General features: G+C 42.2%; 1 protein-coding gene and 1 long non-coding RNA gene across 5 annotated transcripts in view; one reads left to right on the top strand and one right to left on the bottom strand.

Annotated features, from left to right (window-relative positions):
• The window catches only part of LOC118360211 (uncharacterized), an 81,076-nt gene extending 70,235 nt beyond the window's left edge, over positions 1-10,841 (top strand). For 2 of the 3 annotated variants that reach the window (XM_052482556.1, XM_052482557.1), the window contains 10 exons: positions 2,091-2,384; positions 2,706-2,900; positions 3,551-3,824; positions 4,285-4,402; positions 4,805-4,949; positions 8,339-8,552; positions 8,892-9,007; positions 9,157-9,277; positions 9,543-9,653; positions 10,384-10,841. In XM_052482556.1, coding sequence (XP_052338516.1) covers positions 2,091-2,384; positions 2,706-2,900; positions 3,551-3,824; positions 4,285-4,402; positions 4,805-4,949; positions 8,339-8,552; positions 8,892-9,007; positions 9,157-9,277; positions 9,543-9,653; positions 10,384-10,440 — 1,645 coding nt within the window. In that variant the 3' untranslated portion in view covers positions 10,441-10,841. The remainder of the gene's footprint in view (positions 1-2,090; positions 2,385-2,705; positions 2,901-3,550; positions 3,825-4,284; positions 4,403-4,804; positions 4,950-8,338; positions 8,553-8,891; positions 9,008-9,156; positions 9,278-9,542; positions 9,654-10,383) is intronic. The other variant, XM_035739464.2, reaches the window with a different exon arrangement.
• Positions 10,842-11,871: 1,030 nt separating this feature from the next.
• LOC118360213 (uncharacterized) lies at positions 11,872-18,711 on the bottom strand. 2 transcript variants are annotated; one of them, XR_004820827.2, is made up of 4 exons: positions 18,136-18,711; positions 16,803-16,944; positions 12,172-12,356; positions 11,872-11,998 (listed from the first exon to the last, which is right to left on the bottom strand). It is a non-coding gene; the product is annotated as an uncharacterized LOC118360213 (long non-coding RNA). The 2 variants fall into 2 exon arrangements; XR_004820826.2 differs by having other exon boundaries at positions 12,172-12,333.
• Between the last annotated feature and the right edge of the window lie 5,016 nt (positions 18,712-23,727).

The following is a 23,727-nucleotide window of genomic DNA, read 5'->3' as shown; positions in this document are numbered from 1 at the left end:
ACAATTAGTTGGCTTTTTTTAATGATCGGACAGTGAAACTAAAATAGATTGGTAGTTATCGCACGATCGTAATTTACATAGACTTTCTAGGGCAGTCGCCCCATTGAAAGTGATTTCAAACGGATACAAATAGTGGTATCATGCCATATTTGGAATAGATAATGCTAACAAAAAGGTTGGAATTTTAGATTCTTCAAAGATGCCACCCTTTGACTTGATGACAGCTTTGCAAACTCTTGGCATTCTCTCAACCAGCTTCACATGGAATGCTTTTCCAACAGTCTTGAAAGAGTTCCCACATACGCTGAACACTTGTTGGCTGCTTTTCCACTTTTTTTGGTTACTACATGATTCCATATGTGTTATTTCATAGTGTTGATGTCTTCACTATTATTCTACAATGTAAAAAATATTAAATATAAAGAAAAACCCTGGAATGAGTAGGTGTGTCCAAATTTTTGACTGGTACTGTATATATTTGTTACTGCTCGACTAAAACAATCTCTGTCGACCATCAGCCTAACGGCCAAACAATCAACCAGTTGACTAATTGGGGTCAGCCCTAGTGTTCCTTACATGTAGGCTTTTGATTGAACGAAACTGCACTCACTTTTTTCTATAGGGCACTTGGAAACAATTGCACTGTGAAACCTATCATTACAACTATTATTATCTGGGTGTTTTTTTCCCCTGGTTGCACTGATGCTCCAAAAATGTCACGTTACACAGCAAAAAATCTAGGAGCATATGCGACCAAAATAGTCACACTCGAGAGCCCTGTGGTTGATAGTGTTTCTGTGGCCCATTGTGCTTGGGTTGTGGATTGCTCTGTTCAGGTATTTCTGTATTTCTGTCATAATATTGCCTGTCTTTCTATCATGGTCTTGACTCCAGATATGTGGTGGACGTTTTGAATGTTGATGAAACATGTTTTTCTGAACGGCAGTTTTATTGCTTTGTTCTGTATTCTTTGTAGTCTGTTCATTTGATGTGTGGAAGTTGTAATCCAGGCAGGTACATATTCCTGTCCGACGTAGGGTGAGGTGGGGGGTAGTAAGTGCCTGAGATATAGATAGTTTCATAGAAGTGGGCTGAGGACTGAACCTTGAGGGACTCCAGCTTCTGGGGTGAATGGTGGCTGTGGAAACCTTGGCTGTTTTGGAGGAAGCTTGGGATGATATTTCTGATTGAGTGCGGGAGTTGGAGGTTGTCTGCTAGTTTGTGGAACAAAATTATCCTTTTGACCAGTGTGATTTATATACTTCAATGGACAGGACCAGCAGCTGCTGTGGGAGGATATACAAATAAAATATGAACTGTCATTGGTCTATTATAATCCGATCAGATTAGTACGTAATGATCTGGGCCAAAACTCAACCCACCCAAAACGAGCAGAAATTTCAGCCGTTTATTATTTTACATTTTTAAACAGCTCTTACAGAAATGAGTGTTATCATAATTTTCACAATTTGAGTGTAATTACGAGCCTCTGCACAGCCCTTTTACAAATAAATCAAAGCCATATCAGACGCAATGATTGTTCAGTTGGAAGTGCAATGAAACATTTGCTGCTGCACGATCTATCTTGCTTTTGCTTGTCATTGCCCAAAGTGAAACCACAGATGAATGGGGAAGCTCTCATGCCGCGTTCACGACAACTCAGAAATGTCCAACTTGGAAACTCATTGTAGAAAGATGAGGTCCACGTTTCCCACTTGGAAAGTATCAGAATCAACTAATAGGAAGCTCAGCGCAAAAAACATATGCACATTTTAACTGAGGCTTTGCAGATGAGTGTACCTAATAAACTGGCCACTGAGTGTATATCTGGTGTCATTTCATGGGGACTGAGGAATATGGCCCATTCCATTGGCCCCAATGCAATACACTGTATTTGAATGACATATTACATAAAGTGGCATTAGAAGTACTCGGTAAGGTCTGTAGAATCTATATATGGTTTTATTTCATGGGGGACTGGGGTCTAGATAGCACATCTAGGGCCACCGTGATGTCATTCATCTCTACTTCATTTCTGAGTGTTATTTCCTTTTTCTTGTGGAAAAATGTCAATGCCTTACATTTTCCAGTTGTTTCGGCCTTCTACTCAGACTACTGCAGCGATGGCACGCCCAGGCCCAACGCAGCGCCAGAGAGCAGAGTGCCATCATAGCCATGAAGACGCAGAGGCACAGAAGAACTCTGCTGGCGGCTTTTACTACCTGGAAGGAGCGTTTCCTCTACCAGCAGAGCTTAGCCAGGGCAGCAGCACGCCACTGGAGACAGAGGGCACTCGAAAGCAAGGCAGCGAGCCACCGCGTCACCTGTCTGACCTGGTATTCCTTCACCCGGTGGAGATGGGCGCTGCACAGACGGAGAGACAGGTATTAAGTATATCAAATAAGTAGACAAATAAATGATGTTTTAAGGTGCAGAAGATAACTAATGTACCATACACTGTATAATACAATTTGAACATCCAACATACTCATTTGTAGCAGGAAGACTCCGTTTGAGCTGTTAGCGCACCTTTCATATTCCAACTTGGAAGCACGAGGTGCGAGTTTCCCACTTGAAAAGTATCAGAATCAACCAATACGAAGCTCTAAACAAAAAAAGGTTGACTACATAATGTTAAATATTCTTTCACGATTGGCTGTTTCACGTCATATAATCATATTGACGTCCATGTGCGTGCTCCCTAGGTGCCAGCGGGCGAGGGTGCTGGGCAGGGAGTGGGCGCGGCGCGCCAAGCAGAGCGTGGATGACCAGGAAAGGGCGACGGAGCTCCTTCAGCAGAGACAGAGGAGAGAAGTCGCAGAGAGGTTCTACTACTGGATCACAGCCCATCAGTCCTCACTGACCAGTTTGGTATTCCACAACCAGACTCTGTGCAAGAGGTGTGACGATGGGGAAATGTGTGTGTGCTGCGTTTGCCTTACGACTCAAACTGAATTCTTCCACTGCTCTATGTTCGCTACATATTTCAGTCTGAGAAAGCCATTGTTGAAGTCGTTTGTGTTGATGTCAAAATGAGGGGTGTTGTGAAAAACAAAGGTATCAGCAATTGGATTATCTCTAACCAATCAGAGTATCAAAGCCAATGACGCTATACCCACGTGCATTCTAGCTCTGGCCCAACCCATCGGTTTCTGGGACCAATCAGAATGGTTAGAATGTGTTTGCGTTCTAGAAATCGTCAGGTAGGTACTCAGTTTCAGACTCATTGCGGAGACTAAACTAAAGTCCAAGGGGCGTGGTGTTTGGCCGGAGCAAGGGTTTGGGTAGCCAGGCAATGTGTGTGTGTGAGAGAGAGAAAATGTAACTAATCATTCGTCCTTGAATATGAAAAGGAACATTTCCCCCTACAATAACAAAGCAGTGTGCCATGCATTGCAGTACCAGTTTGCTACTTGATTTTTCTCAGAATTCCATGTACTGTGTATCACAGGGACATTCCTCCAATAACTTTTGAGTGGATTGGACAAGTACTTCTGTGTAGCATTCATAATTATTCTCACCTCTTTTTACTTCTCTCTCTCCCACGCAGGGTTTTCCAGAGCTGGCAAGCCTACACCGGCCCTGCACTAGCACGTAAGCACAAAGAGGCCAGGTTCCATCTTGGCAGAGCCAGGAGGCTGGTGGCCCTGTGTTTTACCCACTGGAGGAGTGAGCTGGAGCAGGCTCGAAACAGACTGAAGGTCCTGGAGCAGAGACTGAAACACATACACTTCAAACTCACTGCTGTCACCATGAACCACTGGAGAACGGCCACTAGAGGGTGCATAGCGCTCAAACACTTCAACAGAGGGACAATACGCCAGGTGCAGCATCCCTTTTCTTTATACACACAGGTCCCATCTAGACACAACCCTAAGGGTTTAACCCTTTCTGCACATGCACATTTGAGAGGACTGCTGAAAAAACATAGAATTAGATGATTGTCAAATAATTCAATATCAATGATTTGCATTCTATTTCTATGGGCGAAAACAACCAGCCACACCAAGCCAATCCAAGAAAAAGGAGCTAGGAAATAATTTACAGTACTACTATATTTCTAATCCTAATCAAATTATTTAAATTTCACACAACTTCTCACTGGATAGGCAGGGGTAGAGTTTGTTTCTGGACAGAGTCATATTCACATATTTAGCAGGAACTAAAGGAAGGTGACATCTTCGTGAAGCAAAATCAAAATGACTTTGGTGTCAACCTAACAAGACTCATTCAATCTGTATTGTGCTTTCCCATCATTAAGTAGCCAGTTTGTGTTTGTTTTAGTGTTTTGATCACTGGAGGGAGAGGACGCGCACATCCAGAGCAGTCACTATACTGTGTGTACAGAGAGAGAGGAGAGGGGCACGTGAAGTTCTGCTATGCTGGTGGAAGTGGACTAAAGGTAGCGACATGATTATTATTCTCTAACACGTTGAACAGAGGGACTGTTTAATATGTGATGTTGCCTTTGTTTGAGAGCCAAGTGGCTATAAGGTTCCATAATTCAGCGTTTCTCAATCCATTCCTGATGATCCCCAGGGTGTGTACATTTTTGTTCTAACCTGCACTAGCAAACCTGATTCAAGGGAATCAGCTTGGTTATTGATGAATTAGTTAGGGGTTTGGGTGTGCTAATGCAGGGCTGAAATAAAAAGGTCCTCATCCGAGTGTGTAACCAAGGAATGGATGGAGAAATGCTGCCATATTTCAATGTGTCGCATTCACATGGGGGAAGTATGGCAGCCATTTTGTGCTGAAGCGCTCCCAGGTCCCCGCCCACACACGGCCTGTTTGTGTTGGTCAGAGTCTAGATGCCAGAGGCAGATGGAGGAGGCAGTGTGGCTGTGGCTGGAGGGTCGCAGAGTGACCAGAGCTTTCCAACTGTGGCTCAGAGTCCACCATCGCCTCCAAGAGGCCTCACGGCTGGGTCGGGCTCACCTAATGCACAGGTAGGCTGTTGGTTTTAAGTATTCACCCCACTTGGATTTTGGGGATTTAATTACATTTAGATTTTTTTGTCAATGAATTACACAAAATATTATGTAATGTCAAAGTAGAAGAAATTCAAAATATAAAAAAATAACAATTAATGAAAAATATAACAAGTATTCATCCCAGAGTCAATACAGGTTAGAAACACCTTTGGCAGATTACAGCTGTGAGTTTTATTGGGTAAGTTTCAGGCAGGTAGCCTAGTGGTTAAGTGTTGGGCCAGTAATCGAAAGGTCGCTGGTTTGAATCCCTGAGTTGATTAGGTGAAACATTTGCCGATGTGCCCTTGAGCAAGGTATTTAACCCTAATTGCTCTTGTAAGTCGCTCTGGATAAGTGCGTTTGCCAAATGACTCAAATGTAAATGTAATAGCTTTACACACCTGGATTGCGCAATATTTGCCCATTTAGTATTTGCAAAATTCTTCAAGCTCTGTCAAGGTGTTGGGGTCATGGCTCGACTGCAATTTTCAAGTCTTGCCATAGATTTTCAAGCAGATTTAAGTCAAAACTGTAACTTGGTCACTCAGGAACATTCACTGTCTTCTTGGTGAGCAACTCCAGTGTAGATTTGGTCATAGGTTTTGTAGGTTCAAGATTCCACTCTCACATAGGTACGTGGTTGCAAAGGGCATCAGTGTCTTAACAGTGCGATTTGCCAAGGCAGGATACTCTGAGCTCAGCCCAATCCAGAAATCTGGCAGTGGCTTCTGATTAAATGACATTTTCACAGAACCCCTTGTTGTAATTTCGATGAGGCTCTCTTGTTCAGATATTGGTAAGTGGACTGGAGACAGGGCATGAAAGGGATAACTTTTCCAGTTGTTTGTGTCGTCCGTTTCGGGAAAGTACCTGCGTAATTGCGCACCCAGCTCACTCAGGTGCTTCGCTATATCACATTTGATATAGTCCGTAAGCTTGAGTTAATTTGCACACAAAATAATAATACAAGGATGGAAAGACGTGTGTTGTCCTCGTTAATGCTGACAGAGAAGAGCTCCAACTTCTTAATCATCGCCTCAATTTTGTCCTGCACAGAGTTCCTGTAATCCTAGATTCAGATCATTCAGGCGTGAAAAAACATCACCGAGATAGGCCAGTCGTGTGAGAAACTCGTCCGACAAGTGAAAATTATGGACAGTAAAGAAAACTTTAAGCTTGGCTCTCAATTGAAAATAAAAAAACGTATCAATACTTTTAACCAGCGTATGTTGTAATAGCGTTACATGTCATTGAATAATGCAGAAAATACACGAGAGTTTAGGGGCCTTGCTTTAACAAAGTTAACCATTTTCACTATAGTGTCCAAAACATCTTTCAAGCTGTCAGGCATTCCCTTGGCAGCAAGAGCCTCTCGATAGATGCTGCAGTGTACCCACGTGGTGTGGGGAGCAACTGCTTGCACGCGTGTTACCACTCCACTATGTCTCCCTGTCCCTGTTACTTTTTGTTAACCATTTATTCATTTTCCAGCAAACAGAATGAGCAGCAGCTATGTTTGGCTACATACAGACCGTTAGTGGAATTCCTGCCAGAGAGTAACGGTTAATGTGATTCGATGTTAATTATTTGACTAGGCTACCTGTATTTGACATTGTGTAGTTATTTAACTTGAAACATTAGATGGTTTAATTGTATTTTTGGCAGTGAAACAAGGCCACTCAAGCGAGACAAAAACCTCAGCCAGACCCATTGGAAAATAGAAATGGACTGTTTGTAAATGTGATGAAGAAGAAAACGTTTTTTTTGAATGTGAATCACTTTTTTCTTTGGTGTACCCCCGATGGCATTGCGCATACCCCAGTTTGGGAATAACTGCACTACAGCATTCTCACATACACAAAAGTAGGTGGACACCCATTCAAATGAGTGGATTTGGCCATTTCAGTCAAACCTGTTGCTGACAAGTGTTTAAAATCGAGCACACAACCATGAAATCTCCATAGCGTAGCGAGTAAAAATCATATGTCCTCAGTTGCAACAGTCACTACCGAGTTCCAAACTGCCTCTGGAAGCAACGTCAGCAAAAAAACTGTTCGTCGGGAGCTTCATGAAATGGGTTTCCATGCCCTGTTTGAGTTTTTGCTTGTAAGCAAGAATCAGGATAGTTATGGTCAGATTTGCCAAATATGTTCTCGCAAAGATGGTTTCAATACAGTTTTGCGATCTGCTATGGATGCATGTGTTTTCTGGTCACTTATCTCCTTTGCGCGACAATGCTGATGACTGGTTATTGGTCAACAGTGAAGATGCACAATTTTTTGGTTCTGAAGCACAGACGTTTTTTTTTATTTTTTTATAAATTGGTGCTATGCCATAGGCCTATGTCAGTGACCAGATCGAATAACCAAAGGTATGCTGCATGGAGAGTAATCCATGGAGACTCTGTGCCACAAAATGAGTGACAAAACCGGGCCAGAATTTCAAGTCAGTCTCAAAGTCAAAGTCGAGTCCCAAGGGTCCAAGTCAAGTCTGAAGTTATTTTCTATCAAATTTGTGGCTGGAGTCCGACTTGAGTCCAAGTCATGTGACGCGTGCCCACACCTCTGGGTTATAAGCCCCCATCTCACCTAATCTACATCAGATGTGCTAATAAATGCGCTGCTACTCACTGAATGTTTCAGAGATAAAAGTTATGGTAGACTACTGCCTGCATTTCATCAAATGCTCGCAGTCAAACAACCAATAATAGGCCTACTGCATACCTCTGGTTATTTTCCTCTGTTTGGTCGGGCTGTGTTCACACCATTTTCATTGAACCATGGTGCATTGTTTAGTGCACTCCCTAATGCGGATAGTGTTCACACCAGTCCAAACGAACCGAACTAAGGGGGAAAACGGCTCCAAAACAATTTAGTGTGAAAGCCCAAATGGTTTGAAGGCGTGTGCTTTGTCAGTGGCTGTGATGTAGTATTCAGCCAGGAGTTGGACAGTCAGACAATTGAATTAAATGGTAGTGTAGACGGGACATCCCAGCTTCAAGTGGTATCAGATTTCAGAATTCGCTTTCCCCTGCTCAGATGTTGCATGTATCAAGCAATGGTTGCGTGCCACGATTTATATAACATGTAGAACCCCTCCCCTCTTTAGGGGACTTAACATTAAGAAGTTTTAATAATAAGTATGTATTGAATCTGCTTCCATTGTCCTCCAAGTGGCCAAATATCATTCTCTTCAGGTAGGCTTCACATACAGTGCATGTCATCTGTAACTTTTTAGTCCCATTACAGTTGAAGTTGTAATACGGCATCACATTGCTTGCCCCTGGATTCTTTGATTGTGGGCATGTCAAGACCTTTACTTCCCAATTGGTAATCTCGTTGCTGTCTTTTTTTTGTCCCCTATAGGTCTTTTCGGGTCTGGCGAGGGGTAGTGACGGAGAGCCTGTCAACTTTTCAGACGGCGGAGTCACGGCTACGCACCCACCAGACCCAATCAGCTTTCAGTGTCTGGAGGAGGCGCACCATTTCCCATAATCTCTTAAGTGACCTGGTCCAGAGAACTAAATCCAGGCAGAGGAGTCGTCTGCTGAGATCATCTCTCCACACCTGGCACCAAGAGGTATCCTTTTGGAAGAATCATAATGGAGTTGATAATGTGATTTGGATTCTTTCATTAGACCAGTCATTATTGGGTTACGTCCAGAGGAAGTTGATGAAGGACAGTATACCATGTGTTTGATAAGGTTTCATTCATTCTATTCCAGCCATTCCTATGAGCTTGTCCTCTAAATTAAAGTGACACCAGCCACCAGTGATTGAGCCCTTCTGTCGTTGCAGGGTTAGCTACTGCACAGAGATGCATATAATATCAATAGTCCTATTTCTGAGCTGCTGTCACTCCCTTATGATGTGTAGCAGGTAAGTAAGTAATGTCCTATTTTTCTTTCACCTGCATCAGGTCCAGTTGCGTAAAAGACTATCTCTACACCTCTCACAGAAGTACTTTGCCTGCTGGGTGAACAGAATTGGCATCAGACGCATTGAAAGGAAGAATCAGTTGGAGGCTAGACTGAGGTACGTCTCATGGCTGGCTGTATGTATATGAACGGAGACAAATGTTACTTTTAGTCTGTACACAAAAGTAGTTGGTGTAAACAAGGTAAATGAATGTTTATTAAATCAGTATAATCAAACCTTTGATAACACCTCTCTCACTTCCAAAGGGAGTGTCTACGGCGGTGGCGTTTAGGTGTGCTACTGAAAAGAGCTCGGAGGAGACTCACCCAGGTGTTGTGGGTCAGCTGGAGAGACCAGACCGCTGCTGCACTCCTACTCAAGACCCTGGTAAGAAAGCAAAGTGCTGTCCTGCTCGTTGGGACACTTATAGAAGTGGACTTATTAGGATTCACCTTAGGTTAGTGACACTTTTTAAATGAGCCATCTGTTTTGTAATGTATTTGCTTAACTTAAATGGTTATTATTTATGCATTTAAACGTTGTCATGAGCTGTTATGAATGCTTACTGCATATTTTATTGTGCATATTACTACCTGTGTGTAAGGCATAGTAATTCAGTTTCCTTTGTTTGTGTGACCACTCCTCTCTGCAGCACACTGACCGACTGCAGCAGGGGGCGTGGCTGACATGGAGGAAGAGACGCATCAGAACCCGGGTGTCTGAGACCTTTGCCGCGCAACTGGACCAAGCCCTCATTGCGCAGGTGAGACAGAGCAAGTTCCCATGTATTTTTGTATAGAGGACTAGTTATTATTAGCCATTCTTATTCTATAGTTGTACCGAAGTCAGCATTATTTAAAATCTCTGGTTCGCCTATTACTTTACCAAAGGTCATTTTGTTTCTTGTTAAAGGAGTAGTTCACTATTTTAAATCTTGATAACTTTGTTCCTCACCCTGAAAGTAGTCCATGGGCCAAGAGAAACTATAATCCATGGTTCAGTTAATTTAAACATCCATTACAAACTTCAACAAACCTTATCCACCACAAGCTAACAATCAATGGAAGTGCTGGGGGCATGTTTCAAAAAATAATGTCCAAATCACTTGAAGTTACTTCAAATCAACTCCATATTTGGTTTGGCCATAAAAATAAAATAAAACATTCCCCCATCGCTTGTGGTGGCTGTTTAAAGAAAACAACAATGGATTACAGTTTCTCCTGGCCCATAGACTACTTCCAAGGTGAGGAACCATCTATCATGCTTTAATAGTTATTACAACATAGACATTTTTTATGGCAACTAAAATCTCTATATGTATAGAGTTCTTTGGTTCTCCTGAGTCTTCTCTTTGCAGAGTTGTGACAGGCTCTGATTGTACCTGGTTGATCCATCAGCTACTGCATATCAAACCTCACTGTGGTTGAAGCAGGTCAGTGGCAGTGCCCCGCTACAACAGCTAGAGAGTTTGTTTCTGTGTTTCCCTACTGTAGGTGTTCAACATGTGGCGGCAGAAGCATGCTCTTCGCTCCACAGCGACCGACACGTGACCTACGGTATAGGGAGAAGTAGCTGTCCTCTGCTCCGTCAACCCTTGACCTCTCCCCCCCCAACTCCTAGCCCCTATATGGTAGGGGAGATCACGAGTAGTGTGTGGCTTTTCACCATACTACCAGTACAGCACTTCATATTTCAAAATAGAGGTTCACTTTTTGGTTTCTTGGGTCAAATGTCATCTGGCAACAGTCATTGCTCACATTTCAAATGTATTGTTTTGAAAACATGTGCCAACCATTCTCATAGATGTTGGCTTTTACCTCCTTTGAATGCTCTTAGAAGTGGAAACTAGTGTGGGGAAACTACTAAGAACAGCTTTGAGACATAATAGATACACTGTTCATATTTCACACTATTAATCCTGGAAAGCAGCACACTGTGCGTGAGTGCCACTATTAGAACTAATTTAACTCCAGTATTTGAAATTCTTCCACAATAAATTACATTCTGTGTAGACTTTTGTTTTTGTGATTCCCAATTGAACTGTGACTGTCTTAATATGATAACTTTGAAATTGTAATCAGAATATGAAACAATCACAATATGTCCCATATTCTCTCCCATATGTAGAAATAAGCAGACAAAACAGAATAAAGTGGGATAGGTAGGTAGAAGGTGGGTAAGTAAATAAATGGATGAATGGTTAGGTGGGTAGGTAGAAGGTGGGTAAATGGTTAGGTAGAAAAGGGGGGTGGGTATGTAGGATGGTGAGTATGGTAGGTTTTCATTAGTTTTAGGCAGCAGCCACTGAATAAACCTGTAGTTAAGAGTTATGATTACATTTGAATAAGAACATGACTTGTAAACATGGTTGTGTTAAAAACAAAATAATCACTTGAAGGGTGAAAACATACACTAGAACTACAGTACAGTATAAACCCATTCTCTGGACCACACTGCTGTCTCTCACCATGTCTCTTTTCCCCAGACTCTTTTTGCCTTTTTCTGAGGAGCCTCTCTCTCTTTCTGGCTGTTATTTTCCTCTCCCTTTACTAGCTTTTTACCTGCCTTTGCTTCTTTTTCTTGTTGCCTTTCCCTTCCTGAATTAAGTCAAGAAGAGATTAAAATACAAGCTTTAAATGACTACACCTCTCTAAAATTGATCACCTGAAGTTTTAGAGCCAAAGTGATGACTACTGTTCCTTCTAACTCTGTTGGTTGACTACTTTCCCCTACCCATAATTTCATTCTCCTGCACAACCACCACTTCCTGTCCCTGGGCCTGAATGAGCTTCCTGGCTAATTCTCTCAGGTTGGCATCAATGGTTTGGTCATCGCCATTCATAGGACACCGGGGATCACAGGGCAAACGGAGAGGCCAGTCAGGGCTGGGAGACTTGGCGTCATCCTCTGTCGTAAGACTCCAGGTGGTAATGGGAGCCAGGTGGGGGTACCGGTAAGGCAAGTACTCCACAACTGGTGGAGCGCCGGCTGTGAGAGGCGGTGGTTTGGCCAGCCAAGGTCGTAAGAGAAGAGCGGCCCGTCATGGAGATTTCATTAAGCCAGTCTCTAACCGTATACTCAGGGCTGTTCTCTCGCCAGCATGCTGCTCTGTGGGGAGGAGAACACAAACAGATACCTGTCTGTTTAAATGACCTATCCTCAGTTCACCCAGTTGAACACATGTTCTAGTTCAAACCTCATGCCTTGTCATAGACACATTTATGAATCTATACTTTAAAACAATTGATTGACAGCATTGACCACAATTATGAATAACTTACAAGCACTGGACGCTGCCGGTCCTCAGGATTTGGATCTTCTTGATCTCATCGACCATCCTAACCCACCTCTTGGAGCTGGTCGGCCCCCTTGTTCAACTGATGATGGCCTCATTTTCTTCTCCAGACAGTTAGTCAGCAGTCCATTCAGATAGAAGGTTTGACCTACATAAAGACAACTAGTAGGCCTACCAGTAGGCCACGGGGGTTTTGTAGGGAGATATTCTCTGCCCACTTTATCACTTCTGAATGGGTGTGGCAATAAATAGAAATGTGATGAGAATACTTACAAGATAAGAGCAGGATTTGCAAGGCCTTGTCAGTTTTGATTTCTAGGGAGAGTCTTAAACAACAACCTCAACCAATGTGAAAGGTCCTGTGGAATTGGACTACTGGAACTTGACTATGACATTACATAGCGCTCCAGTATGTATTATTAATATGAGTTATGAGTTACCACTGTTTTTTTCAGACATTCCTATGTGGGAAAATAATTGGGATAAACACTGAAAATAAGGTCTGAGGTTAACACAGGCTCAGGAGTTACGTTTTGTTCTATGATATGTCAGTTAACGTGACATTTTTTAATTTTGAAGCCTTCGTGTGCTTTATGGGCTGGTTTTGATTACATAAATGCTTCAATGCACAGTGATGTTAGCTGATGATGATTTCATGAAAGAAATTGTATAAGATCTAAGCCACTATCTAGTTTTTTTAGCATTTATAAAATAAACAACTTTTAATTTCCCCTTAGGTTTTGGCCAACGAGCCATGGAGGAGATAGTGCCTACAAAAAGACGCCTCTACTATTGCGACCTATAAGCATCCTGTGCCCCTGATAGATGCGGTAGTGGTCAATCAAACTAGACAAAACGAATGGCGTTGCTATGGAAACATGTGGGGGAAAGATCTGGAGTCTCCTCATTGCCTCACACCAGAATATCCTACATTTAGGCTATTGTCTATATGTGTATAGTCGTGACCAAAAGTTGAGTGACACAAATATTAATTTTCAAAGTCTGCTGCCTCAGTGTCTTTGGATATTTGTCAGGTGTTACTATGGAATAGTGAACTATAATTACAAGTATTTCATAAGTGTCAAAGGCTTTTATTTACAATTACATAAAGTTGATGCAGAGTCAATATAAGACCTCTGCAATCCGCCTTGGCATGCAGTTAATTAACTTCTGGGCCACATCCTGGAATGGCAGCCCATTCTTGCATCATCAATGCTTGAAGTTTGTCAGAATTTGTGGGTTTTTGTGGGTTTTTGTTTGTCCATCCGCCTCTTGAGGATTGACCACAAGTTCTCAAATTACTAGACAAGAATAATCTCAAAATGCATAAACTTAAGTTTAAAAAAAGTAAAAATACATAAAATTGAGCCTTTAGAAAGTATTCACACCCCTTGACTGCTTGAATTTTAAATGGATTCAATTGTGATTTTTTTCACTGGCCTACACACAATACCCCATAATGTGAAAGTGGTATGCTTTCATACATTTTTAAATTAATTAAAAATGAAAAGCTGAAATGTCTTGAGTCAATAAGTATTCAACCCATTTGTTATGACAAGCCTCAACAGAGCAAATGAAACAGCGCCCTCTGTGTAGCCCATAAAAAAAAAAAAGGTTTAAAGTGTCAAGGGAAGCCAGTTCTGATTTGGCTTCACACCAATCACATCACCTCAATCAGCTTGAACGTCTATGGCAAGACTTGAAACCAACTTGATAGAGCTTGAAGAATAAAAAAAAAGTGTAAGTATTGTAAAATCCAGGTGTGCAAAACACTTAGACTTACCCAGAAGACTCATAGCAGTAATCGCTGCCAAAGGTGATTCTAACATGTATTGACTCAGGGGTGTGAATACTTATGTAAATGAGATTTCTGTATTTAATTTTCAAATTTTTTAAAATGTCTTAAAACATGTTTTCACTTGGTCATTATGGGGTATTGTGTGTAGATGGGTGAGAAAAAAATAAAATTTAATCCATTTTGAATTCTGGCTGTAACACAACAAAATGTGGAATAAGTCAAGGGGTATGAAAGCAACAATCAAATTGACTACAAACTCAAACTGGAAACACAATTAGATTTCTAAAAAAGCTTTTATATGAACTGAACAAAAATAAGCAACATGCAACAATTAAAAGTCAATTGAAATAAATTCATTAGGGAAAATTTGTACAACTGAATGCCTTACACTGAAATGTGTCTTCCGCATTTAACCCAACCCCTCTGAATCAGAAAGGTGTGGGGGGCTGCCATAATCAACATCCACGTCTTCAGCGCCCTGGGAACATTGTGCCCCTGAGCAAGGCAGTTCACTCAACGACTGAGTTCTACCTTGTTAGCTCGGGGATTCGATCCAGCAACCTTTCGATTACTGGCCCAACGCTCTAACCACTAGGCTGCCACCACTCATTAGGCCCTAATCTATGGATTTCACATGACTGGGCAGTGATGCAGCCATGGGTGGACCTTGGAGGGCATCGGCCCATCCACTTGGCAGCCAGGCCCAGCTAATCAAATATTAGTTTCTCCACGCAAAAGGGCTTTATTACAGACAGAAATACTCTTCAGTTTCATCAGCTTGAAAATGTCATGGTGTCTGATTACTTTCTGAATGCACTGTATATAAACCTTAATGCATTTGGTTGTTGGATATATTTGGGGCATTCTTTCCTGCCTAAGTCAAGGTCTGCATCCCAAATGACATCCAAAACCTAAGTATCCCTCACACTACTTTTGACCAGGACCCACAGAGTGCAAGTTGGGATACTTAGGTTGCCTGATTCGGATCGGTTTTCCACTAGTTGGTATTTTGACCAATCACATCAGATCTTTTCAGAGCTGATCTGTTTGTTAAAAAAATATAAATTAGTGAAAAGAAAATTTGAATTGGCATGCCTGTCTAAACGTAGCCATTGTGGTCGTCAACAACTCAGTACTGCTGATCTACAGTGAGAATAATGACCTCTGCAGTCCCATCTGTCTAAAGTCCACAAAGATTTAGCGGACATAAGGAACCCGGGAGATGGAACATAGGTAGCCCTCCATAAAAAGAACTTGTTCATTTGGGGGACAGCCCCACGACAGAGGGTGCTTCCCCTCAAAGGAGTTTTCTACACACATACTGTGTTATGGCTACCTATAGGGTAGTATATACCACAAAATATAATGAAGCCTGTGCTGCTCCCCTCCTCTCTACCTAATGTTCCCTCACAGTCCCTTCAGTATCCCTTATGTCCTGTTAGTTTGGCTGCTCAGCCTACCTTAGTTGTCCCTCAAGCATCATAGTCCTGCTATTCCCAACCAATCAGAGCTCTAGAATGTGCATCTGGACACTGCACCTGCCCGCTCACGTCAAGAGTGTTATCGTTGTCTGAAGAGAGAAGACGCACATATTTCTGAGGACTTTTTATTGTCGACAGGAACACGAATGTCTGAAATAATCACAAATCGTTCGGATTACCACAGTTACTATTCCACCAAGCGAAGATGATGGTGTGTGCTTAATGTGTGGTGGTGAAGAGGAACAGGAAATAAAAACCCTGAAATGAGAAGCATCCGCATTGTTCTTACATCCCGTAGAGGGTCACAACCCAAGTCAGGGTCAGCATAAGTATAATAGCAGTTGACAACCGACTGCTCAGACAGGTGAGGGCATAATACCAGCCAACCATTTTTAGATAATAATAATAATACTTTATTCAACTTCTATAGTGCTTTTCATTTACAAGGATCTAAACGAATTCTAAACACTTTAACATTGAACATGGTAAATGTCACCAACTGACACTCATAATATATGCAACTCCAGACAAGTATTTCAATTTTTAATGGGTTTCAGTGAGTTATGAAAGAAGGTGGAACTGGAACAGGCTCTCTGTAGGCTAATATGCCACCTTCCAGTAGAGTACATGATACATTCATTAGAGGTGCAGCTGTCTGTGTGTCTAGGTCTATGGCATTTGATATGTAATCCATGTAACCGGAGAGACATGGATCACAGTTCAGGCTTAATTAAGCCAAAGGGTTCCCCTCTCCACTATCATGTTCCTCTGATCTCCTACTACCCTGGGACTAAGGGGCTTACCATATCAAATCAAATTGTTTTTGCCACATGCATACAACAGGTGGAGGAGACCTTACAGTGAAATGTTTACTTACAAGCCTTAACCAACAATGCAGTTAAGATAAATACCATAAATAAAATAAAGTAACAAATAATTAAAGAACAGCAGTAAAATAGCAATAGCGAGGCTATATACAGGGGGTACCGGTACAGAGTCAATGTGTGGGGGCACTGGTTAGTCGAGGTAATTGAGGTAATATGTACATGTAGCAGTGGAGGCTGGTGCCTTGAAAATGTGAGGAGGATGGGAGACCCTTGGTATAGGTGCGGAATGCACAGAGATGACAGTATGTTTCAAAAATCGTCAGACTAATTATTTTAACCTAAGGAATTTAATAAAATACCTTTTTAGTACAATATTATGGAGAATGGGAATGAGAGAGCTAAGAATGATTTAGTCCAAGCAAGGAATAAAATCATTGATGTGTAATAATGTGATTGTGTTTGTGATTGACTCTACACACAGTGATGAGAGAAAATTGATAGGGGTACTCACAGTAATTGGAGGGGAACATTCAATGCGCCAATGGATGAGCGGGCACGAGACGTGGCTTCAGTTCATGTCAGGAGAAAGTTGACAAAGGTAGTGGAGAAGAGTAGTCATTACCTCTTAAATCAGGGAACAGGAGGGGACTTAGCTGTAAATACAAATAGCAGATACATTCCATTACAGCTGCACAATCATAGGTTTGGACGAGTTTCACTATGAACTTAAACATCTCAAAGTTCATAAAGTCAAACCCAGATTGCACATCTCGCCCACTTGACACAAAGTATCCCAAGAAAAGTTCCTGAATTAAAGCCCTGATCATCCACATACCTGACGATAACTGCAAGCAGACTGGCGCCACCATAGTGGGTCCCAGAGTGGTGGGGCAATTTGTACCCCCTGGGGCCTGGAGTTTTTCCTTATATGTTAACCCCTAACTAGGACAACTCTGGACCTTAAGGTATGGCAGTGATTAATCAGTTGTAAAAAGGTTTTATACTGTATGGGCTATGTTTTTCCTAATCAGGTCACATGACTTTTTTTTTTAACTCCTGAAAAGAACTCCTGGCCCTAGGGGGGTGAAAACCCTGTCAAACTGCAGCTACCTTATATTTGTTCATAAATTATATTTAGACTAGATTAGGAGGGAGATTTCCTCTGCCCTGACATAGACAACAACTGAGACAATAGAACCCACAGGGCTGAGCTTGCTTTATGCATGTTTGCATCGTCCAGGCCTATGCAGCTGTAGGCCTTACAAAACATTTACATTTCACATCAGTCATCACTATTATGTTGATTCATTAATTCCAGTTAATCATTATGGATTGAAAACGTAGAAGGCAGCCTAGCCAGCTTAAAAGGTGGGGTTTTTGAATATAAACTCAAATTTGATCATTAATTCAGTTAATCATTTTTCTCCTGACACACAAATGGACTATAAATACATATTGTTACCAATTAGTTTATCCTGACCAGATGGACAGGGCGCATAGGCTGTATGCAGCTGCTCATATGATCAGACGGGAAAATGTCCTCGTTTTCTTCCCATACAGCATGTCAGATCTCTAATGTTTTAGGTGTAGACTAGGCTGCAGCAATATTTATATCGTGAGTTTTTGCTTGTGTCTGTGTGTTATTAGTCTTCGCTAAATAAATACCGGAAAGTGGAAGGCTTACTTGAGCGCACGCGAAAATGAATGTGCCGCGTCAAACTCATCTTTTAATGGACAATGCGATGGAAGCTGTCAAATCAGTCGGAATTGTTTTCGACCATCCCAGAAAAGACAGTCGAAAGTTTGATACGTTCAGCAGGTAAAGCATCGTAACGTGCAATTACCTCTGCAAGGTCCTTGTAGTTGCCCGTCGGCGGAAATGTCCATCTCGTCGTGTCCTCTAAAAGCAAATTCTTGCATGCCCAAAAACGCAGGCAAGGCCAGCAATACAGGCAACTTGGTGAAAGGCTCCCTGTTAAACAACTATACTTTCGATACCAGTTGGTATTGAACGCCCTCACCTTTTCATCCTTCTTCATGAAACTGACCTCAGGCAGAAGTAGACCCTCTCGTGTACCCCAGATAGTGAAAGGGGTTCTTCAACAACAAACCAAAAACATTTTCAGCAGCATTGGCCAGACTACCATTGTCACGTTCTGACCATAGTTCTGGTGTGTTTTAGTGTTGGTCAGGACGTGAGCTGGGTGGGCATTCTATATTGTTTGTCCGTTTCTATGTACGGCCTGATATGGTTCTCAATCAGAGGCAGGTGTTAGTCATTGTCTCTGATTGGGAACCATATTTAGGTAGCTTGTTTTGTTTTGGGAGGTTTGTGGGTGGTGGTCTTCTGTCTGTGTCATTGCACCAGCTAGGACTGTTTCGGTTTTCACATTTACTGTTTTGTATTTTGTAGTGGTCTCGTTGATTGTCTATATTAAAGATTTTGAACACTAACCACGCTGCATTTTGGTCCTCCTCTCCTTCAACGGAAGAAAACCGTTACAACCATTCTGGCGCAGAAAACTGCACACTGAAGTACATTGCACTAACTGGACACAAAAATGAAGTTAGAAAACCAAGAAAAGTATTTATAATATACTTCCAGTCTCCTGTAATTTGAACAAATAAATGTTTTATTAGTTCAAAACAAACTGTGTCTATGGAAGGGAGTGAGGCCTAAGAGCCTCCTAGGTTTGTAACCAGAGGACGGAAGCAAGCCTTTGTTGAAGTTACTGTAGACCTTCATTGCAAAACAGTTATTTAATCAATTATTTGGTGACATATGAATATTTAATATTGTTTTATCTAAAAAGGGTCATTTTAATGTTTCACTATTTTTATGAAATTTCACTGAGGATGGTCGAGTTATGTAGGTAGTTATGAAAGTGACTGCATAGATAACAGAGTAGCAGCAGCATAAAATAGGGGAGGGGGGGGGGGGCAATGCAAATAGTCTGGGTTTGCCATTTGATGGGACTTAGCTCAAGTTTCAACGTGGTTCAAGCATGTGGCCCTGCATGAAGGCATCATCGATGAGATTGACTGATGAAATTCAGAGCAACTCTTAGGAGATCACTGGCTTGTTCTTTCTCAAACCCCCCAGAACAGTTGGCCATGTCAGTCTCTTTAATATGCTTTATAGAAGAGTTCTGCCAAGTAGGCTTCAATGCTGTTATTTTTAGTTTGTGGACTCTGGTGATGACTCATGTTGGCAGAAGAGGGTCAAGGTGACCACAGTGGGCAATATTTTGAACCCGTACCACCATGACAAACAGGGTTTGATGGCATCAACCAATGGCAGAGCTACAGTAGGTTAACCTCGTACATGTTTGAACATGAGGTTATGTTTGGACTGCAGCCAAGTGCGCTGGGTTTTATGTAGGCTATAGGTCAGCAGCTGCGAAAGATAAGAAAACATTCCAGCTTGGTAGTGGGATATCATCTGACTTCGCACTGGCCACAGGGGAAATGAATGGTACTTCACCCAATTTCTGACAAATCACAGACTTGTTCTGAGGGGAAATCCCAAATATGTGACAGCGGGTGACAAGGTCTCATAGCCTTTGTACTGACTGTCATCATGCAAATGGTATCGCCATGTAGACAACCATGTACACATCAGGCCACAGTTCACCGTTGCAACATGAAGCATTTTTTTTATTGATCTTAATAAATCATGTTGCACAACAAATAAATATGAACAAAAAAAAGCTGAAAAATAAAGCAGTGTGAAATCACTGCTTAATTCTTGTTAGTTAAGGCCTCGCGTGAAATTTCCAAAACAGTCAGTAGCAGCTCAGTACTGTTACAATTGTAATCACAAGTCCGTCATTGCTCATGTGTTCTGGTAACCCTGAAGCTTCAGGAGAAAGTCCCTGTATTGCTCAATTTAAACTTTGGTTACGCAATTCTATAGTCTACACATCTCCTCTCTCATTGCTACTGTCAAAGTTGTGAACAGAGCGGTGGGGTTATGGTATGGGCAGGTATAAGCTATGGACAACGTATACAAATGCATTTTATCAATGGCAATTTGAATGCACGAAAATACCATTTCATTTTTTTTTATTTTACCTTTATTTAACCAGGCAAGTCAGTTAAGAACACATTCTTATTTTCAATGACGGCCTGGGAACAGTGCCTGCCTGTTCAGGGGCAGAATGACAGATTTGTACCTTGTCAGCTCGGGGGTTTGAACTCGCAACCTTCCGGTTACTAGTCCAACGCTCTCCACTAGGCTACCCTGCCGCCCCGCTACCCTACCATGAGGATATCCTGAGGCCCATTTGTTTTTTAAAGGCATCTGTGACCAACAGATGAATCTGTAAACCCAGTCATGTGAAATCCATATATTATAATTTTTTATTAGGGCCTAATTCATTTATTTCAATTGGGGCGGCAGGTAACGTGGTGGTTAGAGCATTGGACTAGTAACCGAAAGGTTGCTAGATCGAATCCCCAAGGTAAAAATCTCTCGTTCTGCCACTGAACAAGGCACTGTTTCTAGGCAGTCATTGAAAATAAGAATTTGTTAACTGACTTGCCTAGTTAAATAAAGATCAAATAAAAAAATGTAGCACAATGTAAACAGCTTCCTATACTGTACCACTGTTTTCACCCTTAAGTACATACATGTTTATATGAATACACCAAACACAGAATTAAAAGGTTTATAAAGTCCAACATGTTTCCCTGTGTCATTAATCATAATATTCATTCAGTGAAGTGCCTCTCGATGAAGATTGATCATCCAGATCGCAGCTCAGTTTGCTACAGTCATATTGTATATTACACAAGATAAACATCTGGTGTTGGACTAATTTAGTTCCTTTCATGGCACATTTCCCTCGCCATTTATCGCTCAAATGAAATTTCATATTCTTAAAATGGTTTTAAAACGAATTTTGAAGTACACTGAACAAAAATAAACGCAACATGTAAAGTGTTAGTCCCATGTTTCATGAGCTGAAATAAAAGATCCCAGAAATGTTCCATACGCACAGAGCTTATTTCTCTCAAATGTTTGGCACAAATCTGTTTACATTCCCGTTAGTGAGCATTTCTCCTTTGCCAAGAGAATACATTCATCTGACAGATTTGGCATATCAAAAAGCTGATGAAATAGCATGATCATTACACAGGTGCACCTACGTACTGGAGACAATAAAAGGCCACTCTAAAATGTGCAGTTTTGTCATACAACATAATGCCACAGATGTCTCATGTTTTGAGAGACATGCAGTTGGCATGCTGACTGCAGGAATCTCCACCAGAGCCGTTGCCAGATAATGGAATGTTTATTTCTCTACCATAAGCAGCCTCCAACGTTTTATCAAATTTGGCAGTGCTTCCAACCGGCCTCACAACCGCAGACCACGTGTATTGCGTTGTGTGGGCGAGCGGTTTGCTGATGTCAATGTTGTGAACAGAGTGCCCCATGGTGGCGGTGGGGTGATGGTATGGGCAGGCATAAGCTATGGACAACGAATACAAATGCATTTTATCGATGGCAATTTGAATGCACTAAAATACCATGAGGAGATCCTGAGGCCCATTTTTTTTTAAAGGTATCTGTGACCAACAGAATAATATCTGTATTCCCAGTCATGTGAAATCCATATATTATAATTTTTTATTAGGGCCTAATTCATTTATTTCAATTGACTGATTTCCTGGGTTGGCATGTGGCGGAGATTTCCTGGGTTGTGCTGTGGCGGAGATCTTTGTGGGCTATACCCGGCCTCGTCTCAGGATGGTAAGTTGGTGGTTGAAGATATCCCTCTAGTGGTGTGGGGGCTGTGCTTTGGCAAAGTTGGCAGGGTTATATCCTTCCTGTTTGGCCCTGTCTGAGGGTATCATCGGATGGGGCCACAGTGTCTCCTGACCCCTCCTGTCTCAGCCTCCAGTATTTATGCTGCAGTAGTTTGTGTCAGGGGGCTAGGGTCAGTTTGTTATATCTGGAGTACTTCTCCTGTCTTATCCGGTGTCCAGTGTGAATTTAAGTATGCTCTCTCTAATTCTCTTTCTTTCTCTCTCTCGGAGGACCTGAGCCCTTGGTCCATGCCTCAGGACTACCTGGCATGATGACTCCTTGCTGTCCCCAGTTCACCTGGCCGTGCTGCTGCTCCAGTTTCAACTGTTCTGCCTGCGGCTAAGGAATCCTGACCTGTTCACCGGACGTGCTACCTGTCCCAGACCTATTATTTGACCATGCTGGTCATTTATGAACATTTGAACATCTTGACAATGTTCTGTTATAATCTCCACCCGGCACAGCCAGAAGAGGACTGGCCACCCCTCATAGCCTGGTTCCTCTCTAGGTTTCTTCCTAGGTTTTGGCCTTTCTAGGGAGTTTTTCCTAGCCAAAGTGCTTCAATACATGCATTTCTTGTTGTTTGGGGTTTTAGGCTGGGTTTCTGTACAGCACTTTGAGATATCAGCTGATGTACGAAGGGCTATATGAATAAATTTGATTTAGATTTGATTTCCTCATGAACTGTAACAGTAAAATCAATTAAATTGTTGCATGTAGCGTTTATATATACACTGCTCAAAAAAATAAAGGGAACACTAAAAGATCTGAATGAATGACATATTCTTATTAAATACGTTTTTCTTTACATAGTTGAATGTGCTGACAACAAAATCACAAAAATTATCAATGGAAATCAAATTGATCAACCCATGGAGGTCTGGATTTGGAGTCACACTCAAAATAAAGTGGAAAACCACACTACAGGTTGATCCAACTTTGATGTAATGTCCTTAAAACAAGTCAAAATGAGGCTCAGTAGTGTGTATGGCCTCCACGTGCCTGTATGACCTTCCTACAACGCCTGGGCATGCTCCTGATGAGTTGGCGGATGGTCTCCTGAGGGATCTTCTCCCAGACCTGGACTAAAGCATCCGCCAACTCCTGGACAGTCTGTGGTGCAGCATGGCGTTGGTGGATGGAGCGAGACATGATGTCCCAGATGTGCTCAATTGGATTCAGGTCTGGGGAACGGGCGGGCCAGTCCATAGCATCAATGCCTTCCTCTTGCAGGAACTACTGACACACTCCAGCCACATGAGGTCTAGCATTGTCTTGCATTAGGAGGAACCCAGGGCCAACCGCACCAGCATATGGTCTCACAAGGGGTCTGAGGATCTCATCTCGATACCTAATGGCAGTCAGGCTACCTCTGGCGAGCACATGGAGGGCTGTGCGGCCCCCCAAAGAAATTCCACCCCACACCATGACTGACCCACCGCCAAACCGGTCATGCTGGAGGATGTTGCAGGCAGCAGAACGTTCTCCACGGCGTCTCCAGACTCGGTCATGTCTGTCACATGTGCTCAGTGTGAACCTGATTTAATCTGTGAAGAGCACAGGGCGCTCTTGGTGTTCTCTGGCAAATGCCAAACGTCCTGCACGGTGTTGGGCTGTAAGAACA

Source organism: Oncorhynchus keta, chromosome 27 (assembly GCF_023373465.1).
Source record: "Oncorhynchus keta strain PuntledgeMale-10-30-2019 chromosome 27, Oket_V2, whole genome shotgun sequence".
NCBI classification, from domain to species: Eukaryota; Metazoa; Chordata; class Actinopteri; order Salmoniformes; family Salmonidae; genus Oncorhynchus; species Oncorhynchus keta.
Note: the sequence above shows the minus strand (reverse complement) of the source record. Positions and strands in the feature narration are given on the sequence as shown.